Genomic DNA, 12,465 nt, shown 5'->3' with positions numbered 1-12,465 from the left:
CTGCCTGCCTCAGCATCACAAAATGCTGGGATTACAGGCATAAGCCGCCGCACCCAGCCACGTTCCTAAGTCTTTAGACAATAACAACTCTTTCAACAATTACCAATCAGAAAATCTTTCAATCGGTCTATGACCTGGAAGCCCCACTTCCAGCTGTCCCACCTTTCTGGACAGAACCAATGTATCTTACATATACTTGATTGATGTCTCATGCCTCCCTAAAGTGTATAAAACTAAGCTGTACCCTGACCACCTTGGGCACATGTTCTCAAGATCTCTTGAGGGCAGTGTCATGGACCATTAGTCACTCATACTTGGCTCAGAACAAATCTCTTCAAATATTTTGCAGAGTTTGACTCTTTTTGTCGACAGAAGGTTTATTCAAAGAAATAATGGCAGGGAAGTTTGCAAATTTAGAGAAATAAATTAATATCCATATAGAAGGTCCAAGATCACCAAGGAGATTCAATTAAAATAAGAAGACTCCAAGGCATATAATAATTAAACTCTCAAAGGTCAAGGACAAAGAGAGGACCCTAAAAGCAGCATGAAAAAAGAAACAAATAACATGTAAAGGAGATCCAGTATGTCTGGCAGCAAACCTTTTAGTGGGAAACTCACAGGACAAGAGAGAGTAAGATATACTCAGCGGTATAGAGTTCTAGTTTTAAAAACTGAAAAGAGTTGGCCAGGTGCAGTGGCTCACACCTGTAATCCCAGCATTTGGCAGGCTGAGGTGAGCAGATCACAAGGTCAGGAGTTCAAAACCAGCCAGGCCAACATAGTGAAACCCCATCTCTACTAAAAATACAAAAATTAGCTGGGCATAGAGGCACGTGCCTGTAATCCCAGCTACTCAGGAGGCTGAGGCAGGGGAATTGCTTGAACCCAGGAGGTGGAAGTTGCAGTGAGCCAAGATCACACCATTGCATTCCAGCCTGAGCAACAGGGCGAGACTCCATTTCAAAAAAAAAAAAAAAAACAGAAAAGAGTTATGGAGATGGTTGCAAAACATTATGAATATACTGAATTCCACTAAACTGTACACTTAAAAATGGTTAAGATGGTAAATTTCATGTTATGTGTATTCTATCATAACTTTAAACATGGGGAAAAAAATCAATGAGCAAGGTAGATTTTACTATCTCATTCATAGGCAAGATAGAGGGATGTTTACATTACATTTTATTCAGAAAAAGTCCCACCTGCTTCAAGTCTCGCTTCTTAGCCATCAGCTTCCACATCTCCTCCCTGCTGAGCCTCCTCCTCTGGGCAGCCACAGTGTCCCTTCTCCACCTACTCTAGACTCTCAGCCTCAGATCTTCTCTCAATCCTTCCAACTCCGGTCCTTTATCATGCACAGGAATCAAACTTTATCCCAGTTCCACCAAAATAGTTCACTCTCATCTATACCCATTACCCTATTTGGTAGACAAAGACCCTTTTGTTATCAGGACCCACCTTCTTAGGGGATAACCAATGCTGCAAATAAGGTTATGAGTCACCAGAGCTCAATTTCAAGTAGTGCACACCAGAAGGCTATGATGGTTGTTTATACTGAAAAATTTCCACACCATTTGTAAATAATCGTTACCCAGAACCAGTTTCCGGGACACTCCTGCCAATCCAGACCTTGCTTGGGGATCCCAGCTGAGCGGCTGAAAGGCTAATGCCTGATGCATCAGAGAGGGTCTCTGGGGTTTATTCTGATTGGTCAATTCCTGCACTGTACCAGTTGTTAAATATTTTTAATACCATTCTTACAAATGGCAAATAATTCTGTAAATAAGTATTCCAGGACTACCCAACTGAGCCCTTCACAGATTCCTGACCCACGGAAGCCATAAGAGAATGAAAAGAAGGTATAGTGAGAACAAGTGATCAGAGTGATGGAAGATTGGGAAAGGAAGAGAAAAAAAGCAGTCCATCTGTCCAGCATCTGTAGGCCTTTGCAGAAGCAGGAACATGACTGATGATACCTCCTGATGTTAGAAAGGCATGGGGAAGAGCAAAGGGCTCTTTACCAGACACAACAGAGCCAGCCTGAGCAGACTATTTTCCAAAAAGGCGGAAATAATATCCCCCATCCAAAATGTGTTTCTAGAATCTTGCTGGTCTCTCATAAGGAGGAAGAACTTGATTCTTCTCCACTTAAATCTGAATGAGCTTGTAACTTGCTTGTAACCAAGGGAATATGATGAAAGTAGAGCTAGGTGACTTTCAGGGATGAGTGTCAAGAGGAGATGCAGCCTCACTGGCTGGGGCACTCATGCTTAGAGCTTAGATGTGCCATTAAAGCAGCCTGCTTCAGGTCTTCATGTTGGAAGGAAGCCCAAAGCAGCCCATCACCCTGAGACAACAGGTGAAGGGACAACAATGCCCAGCTAGTTCTCAGCTGTTGCAGCCCCATCCACTAACTGACTACAATCATATGAGACCATCAAGCTAGAACCGCCCAGCTGAGCCCTTCCCAGATTCTTGACCCACAGAAACCAAGAGTGATAACAAAACAAACATTTTTTTCTTAGATTCAAGAGGTACATGTGCTTGAATGTTACATGGATATTACGTGCATAATGGTGGAGACTGGGTTTCGGATGTACCCATCACCCAAATATTAAACATTGTACCCAATAGGTAATTTTTCAACTCTCACCACCCCACATCCTCCCCTTTTTTAGTGGCTTAAAACAACATTTTTGTTGAGTATGGCGATCTCTTAAAGAACTAAAAATAGAACTACTGTTGAACCCAGAAATCCCACTACTGGGTATCTATCCAAAAAAATAATAATAATAATCACTGGCTAGGCACAGTGGCTCATGCCTGTAATCTCAGCACTTTGGGAGGCTGAGGCAAGGTGGATCACTTGAAGTCAGGAGTTCAACACCAGCCTGGCCAACATGTTGAAACCCCCCTCTCTACTAAAAATACAAAAATTAGCCAGGCGTGGTAGCGAGCACCTGTAATCCAAGCTACTTGGTAGGCTAAGGCAGGAGAATCGATTGAACCTGGGAGGCGGAGGTTGCGGTGAGCCAAGATTGCACCACTGCACTCCAGCCTGAGTGACAGAAAAAGACTCTGTCTCAAAAAAAAAAAAGTAATCCTTATATCAAAAAGACACCTGCGCTCATATGTTTATGGCAGCACTATTCACAATAGCCAAGTCATGGCCATTATGAAATCCCCAGAGTCTATTGTCTCCATCTTCATGTCCAGGTCTGCCTGTTGTTTAGCTCCCACATATAAGTGAGAACATACAATATTTGATTTTCTGCTTCTGAGTTAGTTCACTTAGGATAATGGCCTCCAACTCCATCAGTGTTGCTGCTGAGGGCACTATTTCATTCTTTCTTATGGCTGCATAGTGTTCCATGGTGTATATATGGCATATTTTCTTTATCGAGTCAACTGTTGGTGGACACTTAGGTTGGCTCCATGACTTGCCTATTGTGAATAATGCTACTGTAAACATATGAGTACAGGTGTCTTTTTGATATAATGATTTCTTTTCTTTTGGGTAGATACCCAGTAGTGGGATTGCTGGGTCCAACAGTGGTCCTATTTTTAGTTCTTTGAGAGATCTCCATACTCAACAAAAATGTTGTTTTAAGTCATTACATTTTTGTGATTTGTTACAGTGACAGATAACTGATACACAGCCCTTGGGGCATTTCTTGGAATCATTCCTCAATTGTTTCATGTCTCTCCCTTCTGTTTCCCATCTATTCCAGGCCTTTGCTTTCTGCTGTGCTTCTTTGGAGCTGTGACTCCGAAAATCAAAGGTGAGTGCTCAGAGCCAGAACAGGGAAAGTGTGGACCCACTTTTCTACAATGGGCTGGAGAAAAGTGCCTGTTCTGAGAGCAATATTTGGGAAGGCTTGCTCCTGTGTTTCATTGTTTATTTGCTTAATTGATATAGCCTTTTATTTATCTTCTTGTTTGATTTTTAATCTGTTTTTGCTAACCACAATGGGTACAACGTGGAGACAGAACAGAAAATAAAACACACAAAGTCTCATGAAGCAGACATGCTAGTGGGAAGAGACAAAGGAACGGTAATCATTATCATTCTGATTATAAAAAAGTCAACAAATAATGAAATAAGGTCATTTCTGTTTAATGTTACTCCCGTGGGACTCTCTCTCTGGATTCACCTCTTGAATCTAAGAAAAAAAAAAAAAAAGAAGTTTGTCTGGTTATCACTCTTGGTTTCTGTGGGTTAAGAATCTGGGAAAGACTCAGGCGTAGGGTGGAACCTGAGAGTCTCTTTTTTTCTTTTTTCTTTTTCTTTTTTTTTTTTTTTTGAGACAGAGTCTCACTCTGCCACCCAGGCTGGAGTGCAGTAGTGCTATCTCGGCTCACTGCAACCTCTGCCTCCCGGGTTCAAGTGAATCTCGTGCCTCACGCTCCCGAGTAGCTGGGACTAGAGACACACGCCATGCTGGGCTGATTTTTGCATTTTTTTGTAGAGACTGGGTTTCACCGTGACACCTAGGCTGGTCTCCAACTCCTGGCCTCAAATCGCCTGCCCACCTCAACCTCCCAAATTGCTGGGATTACAGGCATAAGCCACCAAGCCCAGCCTGGAGTGAATGTTTAGTGGGTATAGAGTGTCAGTTTTATAAGATGAAAACAGTTATGGAGATGGTTCCACAACATTATGAATGTATTAAATTCCACTGAACTGTACACTTAGTAATGGCTAAGATGGTAAATTTCTTTTTTTTCTTTTATTTTTTATTATACTTTAAGTTCTAGGGTACATGTGCACAACGTGCAGGTTTGTTACATAGGTATACATGTGCCATGTTGGTGTGCTGCATCCATCAACTTGACATTTACATTAGGTATTTCTCCTAATGCTATCCCTCCCCCAGCCTCCCACTCCCCATACTGAGTAAACCAGTACACTCAGTATGGTAAGGTATTAAGTCCTAGAAAAGATTAAGAGTAGATTTTTAGAGCTGACTTTGAACTAAGCAGAACCTGGGCAGGAAGGGAAGGGATAGGAAAGAAATGAGTGGCAGAGGGTACCGCCTCTCCCTGTCCCCCTAGGAGAATTGTGCATACTTAGTGGGTTACTATTTTGCTCCACTGAGTACAATACCACCTCTTCTATATACAAATGGCCAACAGGCCAGGCACAGTGGCTCACACCTGTAATCCCAGCACTCTGGGAGGCTGACGCAGGTGGATCACTTGAAGTCAGGAGTTTGAAACCAGCTTGGCCAACATGGTGAAACCCCGTCTCTACCAAAAACACAAAAATTAGCCAGGTGTGGTGGGGTGCATCTGTAACCCCAGCTACTCGGGAGGCTGACACACGAGAATCGCTTGAACCTGGGAGGTGGAGGCTACAGTGAGCCGAGATCACACCTTTGCACGCCAGCCTGGACAACAGGGCAAGACTCTGTCTTTAAAAAAAAATGGCCAAGAAACATGAAAAAATGCTCAACACGACTAATTATATGGGAAATGCAAATCAAAACCACAATGCAATACCACCTTACTCCTGCAAGAATGGCCCTAATCAAAAAACTAATAGATGTTGGCCGGGCGTGGTGGCTCACGCCTGTAATCCCAGCACTTTGGGAGGCCGAGACAGGCGGATCACGAGGTCAGGAGATCAAGACCATCCTGGCTAACATGGTGAAACCCCATCTCTACTAAAAATCCTCACAAAAAAAATTAGCCTGGCGTGGTGGTGGGTGCCTGTAGTCCCAGCTACTCGGGAGGCTGAGGGAGAATGGCGTGAACCCGGGAGGCGGAGCTTGCAGTGAGCCAAGATCAAGCCACTGCACTCCAGCCTGGGCGACAGAGTGAGACTCTGTTCCAAAAATAAATAAATAAATAATAGATGTTGGCTTGGATGTAGTGAAAAGGCAACACTTTACACAGATGGTGGGAATTAAAACTAGTACAACCACCTTGGAAAACACTGTGGAGATTCCTTAAAGAACTAAAAGTAGCTCTACCATTTGATCCAGCAATCCCATTACTGGGTATCTACCCAGAGGAAAAGAAGCATTATACAAAAACATACTTGCACAAGCATGTTTACAGCAGCACGCACAATTCACAATTGCAAAACTATGGAACCAGCTCAAATGCCCATCAATCAACAAGTGGATAAAGAAAACACTATATATACATATATATATGTATGTGTATTTATGTGTATAAATATATAACTTATATATTATAATACACAATTATATATTATGTTATATATCATATTATAACATACAAATTATATAACATATAATTTTATTTTTACCCAAAAATAAAGTGCCAAAGACTAGGCATGGTGGCTCACACCTGTAATCCCAGTGCTCTGGGAGGTCAAGGCAGGTAGATCACTTGAGCCCAAGGAGTTAAGAGACCAGCCTGGGCAACACAGCAAGACCCCCATCTCTACAAAAAAATTTTTTTAATTAGCTGGGCATTTTGGCACACTGCCTGTAATCTGAGCTACTCAGAAGGCTGAGGCAGGAGGATCGCTTGAGCCCAGGAGGTTGAGGATGCAGTGGGCTATGATCATGCCACTGCACACCAGCCTGGGCAATAGAGCGAGACCCTATCTCTTAAAAAATAAAGTAAAATAAAACAAAATCCAAAATGCATTAAGACTTGCATGCATGGTCAATTACAACCTTGCTTCAGTTGTGTATTTGGCACTGTCCATTCCCAGGATGAAACACTGAAATGCCTTTTAAAATAATGAGGTTTCTCCACACGTGAAGCTGTGGAAAAAAATTTTACAGGAAAACCAAACAGAGCAGTATGTGTACTATGTTCCTATAATGTAAAGAAAAAGGATGCACATATGTGTGTTCATGGATTGGAATTTTTCTGAAAAGTATACAATAGGCAGTAGACAGCTCAGAATCTGGGGTAATAAGAGACTTATCGTTGGATTTTTTTTTTCAATTCTGTGAATTTATCATTTTCATAATCACGAAATCTAAAGAAAAGATACCTTAACATATACCATGATCAGAATCTACCTCCCATGGTACCCTAGAAATTCAAATTTTTTTGTTTGTTTGTTTTAGAGACAGAGCCTCACTCTGTCACCCAGGCTGCGGTGCAATGACACGACCATGACTCACTGCCTCAAACTCCTGGGCTCAAGCAATCCTCCCACTTCAGCCTCCAGAGTAGCTGGAACTACAGGCACATGCTACCATGCCTGGCTAATTTTTAAATTATTTTTTATAGCAATAGTGTCTTGCTATGTTACCCAGGTTGCTCTCCAACTCCAGCCTCAAGGAATCCTCCTACCTTGGCCTCCTAAAGCACTGGAATTACAGATGTTAACAGGCATGCTCACCATGCCACTAACCATCCTTCTCACCATGGTGAGATTGCAATGGCGCCATCTCGGCTCACTGCAACCTCCGCCTCCCGGGTTCAAGCAATTCTCCTGCCTCAACCTTCTGAGTAGTTGGGATTACAGGCATGAGCCACTACACTTGGCTAATTTTGTATTTTTAGTAGAGACAGGGTTTCACCATGTTGGTCAGGCTTGTCTTGAACTCCTGACCTCAGGTGATCCACCTGCCTCAGCCTCCCAAAGTGCTAGGATTACAGGCACCTGCCACCACACCTGGCTAATTTTGTATTTTTCAGTAGAGACGGGGTTTCACCATGTGAAAATTCTCACCAGGCGGAGTGAGCCACCATGCCTGGACACTCTAATTTTTTAATGTGCTTAGATCTCACAAGAGGAAAAGGCACAGCCTTGAGAGGCCCTGCCCAGAGGCGAGGCCCCATTATTATTATTATTTACATTTTGAGCCTGTGCCTCTCTCTGTCTCCAGGCTGGAGTGCAGTGGTGCAATCTCAGCTCACTGCAACCTCCACCTCATGGGTTCGAGCAATTCTCCTGCCTCAGCCTCCTGAGTAGCTAGGATTATAGGCATGCGCCACCACACCTGGCTATTTTTTGTATTTTTAGTAGAGATGGGGTTTCAGCATGTTGACCAGGCTTGTCTTGAACTCCTGACCTCAGGTGATCCAGAGGCAGGGCCTAATTATAACAGGAGAGTTTGTGACCCCAGTCCATTTAACCTGCCCCTCTTCTCCCTGCAGCTTCCTGTGCTAACTGCCCCCCAAATGCTTCCTGTGTCAATAACAGTCACTGCACCTGCAACAGTGGATATGTTTCTGGATCTGGGCAGAAACTATTCACATTCCCCTTGGAGACATGTAATGGTAAAGTATTTTATTATTATTACTATTATTATTTTATTATTATTTTTAGAGACAGGGTCTTGCTCTGTTGCCCAGGCTGGACTAATGTGGCATGATCAAAGCTCACCACAGGCTGGACACAGTGGTTCAAGCCTGTAATCCCAGCACTTGGGGAGGCCGAGGCGGGCAGATCACTTGAGGTCAGGAGTTTGAGACCAGCCTAGCCAAAATGGCAAAACCTCATCTCTACTAAAAATACAAAACTTAGCCGGGCATGGTGGTGGGCGCCTATAATCTCAGCTACTCAAGAGGCTGAGGCATGAGAATAGCTTGAATCTGGGAGGCAGAGGTTGCAGTGAGCCGAGATTGCACCACTGCACTCCAGCCTGGGCAACAGATCAAGACTCTCTGATCAACATAAATAAAACCACTCACTGCAGCCTCCAACTCCAAGAATCAAGCCTCTGAAGTAACTGCGACTACAGGTGTGCCACCACGCCCAGCTAATTTTTTTTTTTTTTTGGTAGAGATGGGTTATTACCATGTTGTCCAGGCTAGTCTCAAACTCCTGAGCTCAAGCAATCCTCCTGCCTCGGCCTCCCAAAGTGCTGGGATTACAGGTGTGACGCCTGCACCTGTCCAGGGGTAATTTGCAAGTCATCCAGAGGAAGGAGCAAAAGGGAGGCAAAATGGGGGCTGTTTTGGAAACTTGGCTGTTCATTTGAGATAGTTTCTTGTTTCAGCCAGGCATGGTGGCGCACGCCTGTAATCCCAGTTATTCGGGAGGCTGAGACAGGAGAATCACTTGAACTCAGGAGGCAGAGGTTGCAGAGAGCCGAGATCCTGCCATTGCACTCCAGCCTGGATGACAGAGCGAGACTGTGTCTCAGAAAGAAAAGATAGTTTCTTGTTTCATTTCACGACTTCCCTCCCAGTGTTTCCTGGGATCCCCTTCCAAATAAAGTACTTGTACTTACATCCTCATCTCAATGTCTGCTTCTTGGAGAACCCCACCAAAGTCAATGAAGACAGCAAAAAAACAAGATAACCATTACCTAAACTGATTTGTCTCGGAAAGCCAGGACAGACCCTGGGGTAAAGAGCGCAACTCCTAACACATAGTAGATGCTCAATAAATCTTTGCTGAATGAATGACACAATTCCTTCTTTGTGTTCCAGATATTAATGAATGTGAACCACCCTATAGTGTATATTGTGGATTAAACGCTGCATGTCACAATGTCAAAGGAAGTTTCTACTGTCGCTGTGTCCCAGGATATAGACTCCAGTCTGGGGAAGAACGATTCAATAATTCCAGTGGGAACACCTGTCAGGGTAAGAACATTTTTGTCCTCCTTCCTTCCTCTGTTTTTTCGTTTGTTTGGTTGGTTTGGTTTGGTTTGGTTTTGAGACAGAGTCTCGCTCTGTAGCCCAGGCTGGAGTGCAGTGGCTGAAACCTCCGCCTCCCAGGCTCAAGCGATTCTCCTGTGTCAGTCTCCCGAGTAGCTGAGATTATAGACGTGCACCACAACTCCAAGCTAATTTTTTTGATCCACCGGCCTCAACCTCCCAAAGTGCTGGGACTTCTTACGGACAGGAGTCCTTCCTCATTTTTTATTGACTCTAACATCAGAAAATATGTACTTGTTGTGGGGCCAGGATATGGTTTTTATTTTCTGCAGGGAACTAGAAGGAAAGAAGGAAGTTCAAGTTGAGGGAAATAATGGGGTGAGAAAGGGAACTGTAGTTTGGAGATGGAGGAAGTGGTAAGGTGGTGATTGAGACCACATTCTTGGAATTGCAAAGAAGAGAAACTCACTCAGGCTAACAGGCAGAAAAGATGGGTTTATGAAAAGGCTGCATGGCCATGCCCTGCAAGGACAGGAATGCAGCAGGGCTTCTGGACTTAACTAAAACTGGGATTCGACACCCCTAAAGTGCATCTCCTATTCCCTGTCTCTGATCGTCTTTGGGTCTACTCCTTTCTTCTCTTTCACTGCAGGCCGGCTTTCTCTGCTTCCTAGACCACAGGACAGAAAATATATCCACCGGCCAGGAGGGTTGGCTCACGCCTGTAATCCCAGTACTTTGGGAGGCCAAGGCCTGGTCTCAAGCAATCCTCCTGCCTTGGCCTCCCAAAGTGCTGGGATTATAGGCATAAGCCACAGTGCCCAGCCGTAAATCTGTCATTTACTAAGCAATGTGCACCTCTGTTGACAGTGTAGAGGCAGCCAGTGATTCTACCTGGGTTCTGATATTAATCTCTTGAATTTGTCTTATTTTACAAAAAAGAACACTCAAGACCGGGAGTTCAAGACCAGCCTGGCCAACGTGGTGAAACCCGATTTCTACTAAAAATACAAAAATTAGCTGGGTGTGGTGGCGGGTGCCTGTAATCCCAGCTACAGCTACTTGGGAGGCTGAGGCACAAGAATCGCTTGATCCCGGGAAGCGGAGGTGGTAGTGAAATGAGATCGTGCCACTGCACCCCAGGCTGGGTAACAGAGCAAAACTCTGTCTCAAAAAAAAAAAAAAGCGGGGGGAATATGACTACCAACTGCTCCAGATCTTACCATGTTTTTTTTTTGTTTATTTTTTTGTTTTTTTTTTTCCCCTAACCAACCAAAGAGAGATCAGTTGACACTCTCTCTGAGACCCCACTGCAAATTCCTCGGGAATGAACACGTTGGCCCAGTTTGAGCCTCATGTGCACCCGTGAATCGGTGTCCAGGGAGAGAGGCTGTGTCATATAAATATGACCACTCCCATGGAAAACACGGATGGGAAAAGTCTATATGGGAAAAAGAGATGAGACTTGGTAGACCACCCATGAGGTATTGGCTACTACTGGGATAATAAGAGAGACTTTTTAAAAATTCTTCAGAGATGGAGTCTCACTCTGTCACCCAGGCTGGAGTGCAGCGGCACCGTCAAAGGTCACTATAGCCTTGAACTTCTAGGCTCAATCCTCCCACGTCAGCCTCCTGAGTAGCTGAGATTATAGGTGTGAGCCACCATACCTGGTTAATTTCTTCGTTTTTTGTAGAGATGGGATTCTCACTATGTCACCCAGGCTGGTCTCAAACTCCTGGTCTCAAGCAATCCTCCTGCCTTGGCCTCCCAAAGTGCTGGGATTATAGGTGTAAGCCACAGCGCCCAGCCGTAAATCTGTCTTTTACTAAGCAATGCGCACTTCTGTTGACAGTGTAGAGGCAGACAGTGATTCTACCTGGGTTCTGATGTTAATCACTTAAATTTGTCTTATTTTACAAAAAAGAAAAATGCCTTTGGTTGTTTTCCTAATGTTAAGAGCTCTGCACCATCCTTTTATAAAGACTGAGCCCATTTGGGGCTCGTTACTACCAAGGCTGGCAGCTCTAAGCAACCCACATCCCCACCCAGTGATAAAGCGTGTAGCTTTGGTTCAAAAGGGCAATTTTCTACAATGAATACGGTTTCCTATAACAAACATATTCCAGACTCAGGGTTGTAAGTCAAAGTTCTTGAACTCTTAAAATAAAATGTTCAGTATTAAAACAAAGCTGTTTGTGCTTTCGAGCAAATAGACTGAGCTGAAAACCAAGACGTAGAGTAAGTACAGATTTAACCTCAGCATGATGATAAAAGATACGTAAACATTTGCTAGCCTTTCCTTGTTCTTTTTCTTTTTCAGAGAGAGTCTCGTTCTGTCACCCAGGCTGGAGTGCAGTGGTGGATTTCCGTTCACTGCAACCTTTGCCTCCTAGGTTCAAGCGATTCTCCTGCCTCAGCCTCCCAAGTAGCTGGGATTACAGGCACCCGCCACCATACCCAGCTAATTTTTTATTTTTAGTAGAGACAGGGTTTTGCCATGTTGGCCAGGCTGGTCTCAAACACCTGGGCTCATGTGATCCTCCTACCTCAGGCTCCCAAGCAGTTGGGTCTACAGGTGTACCCTTCCTCGAATTTCTAAAGTAGAGATGCCCTCACTAAGCACAGGAACCAACACAAAAGTCTTCATTAACAGCTGATGACCAGACACTGATGCTTCTGTTTCGGTTATCATTCCCATCCAGGCTGACTTTAAACACAGGAGGCTTCTAATTTTCTGTTTTCTTGGCCATTTCAGTTCCAATTTTCAGTCAAGCTGGAATAAAAGAATTTGGAGGCCAGGCACGGTGGCTCACGCCTGTAATCCTCACATTTTGGGAGGCCAAGGTGGGTGGATCGCCTGAGGTTAGGAATTTGAGACCAGACTGGCCAACATGGCAAAACCCCATCTCTACA

General features: G+C 44.2%; 1 protein-coding gene across 2 annotated transcripts in view; it reads left to right on the top strand.

The window, feature by feature from the left end:
• Nucleotides 1-12,465, top strand: part of LOC105519756 (EGF-like module-containing mucin-like hormone receptor-like 3) — a 64,965-nt gene that overhangs the window by 5,684 nt on the left and 46,816 nt on the right. Inside the window, exons 2-3 of one of the 2 annotated variants that reach the window (XM_011953218.1) lie at nucleotides 3,735-3,785; nucleotides 8,098-8,220. In XM_011953218.1, the coding sequence (XP_011808608.1) occupies nucleotides 3,735-3,785; nucleotides 8,098-8,220 (174 nt within the window). Of the gene's footprint in view, nucleotides 1-3,733; nucleotides 3,786-8,097; nucleotides 8,221-12,465 lie in introns of those variants that run through there. The other variant, XM_011953219.1, reaches the window with a different exon arrangement.

The sequence above is a fragment of the Colobus angolensis genome, unplaced genomic scaffold, assembly GCF_000951035.1.
Source record: "Colobus angolensis palliatus isolate OR3802 unplaced genomic scaffold, Cang.pa_1.0 Scaffold36, whole genome shotgun sequence".
NCBI classification, from domain to species: domain Eukaryota; kingdom Metazoa; phylum Chordata; class Mammalia; order Primates; family Cercopithecidae; genus Colobus; species Colobus angolensis.
This window is presented reverse-complemented; position numbering and strand designations above follow the sequence as displayed.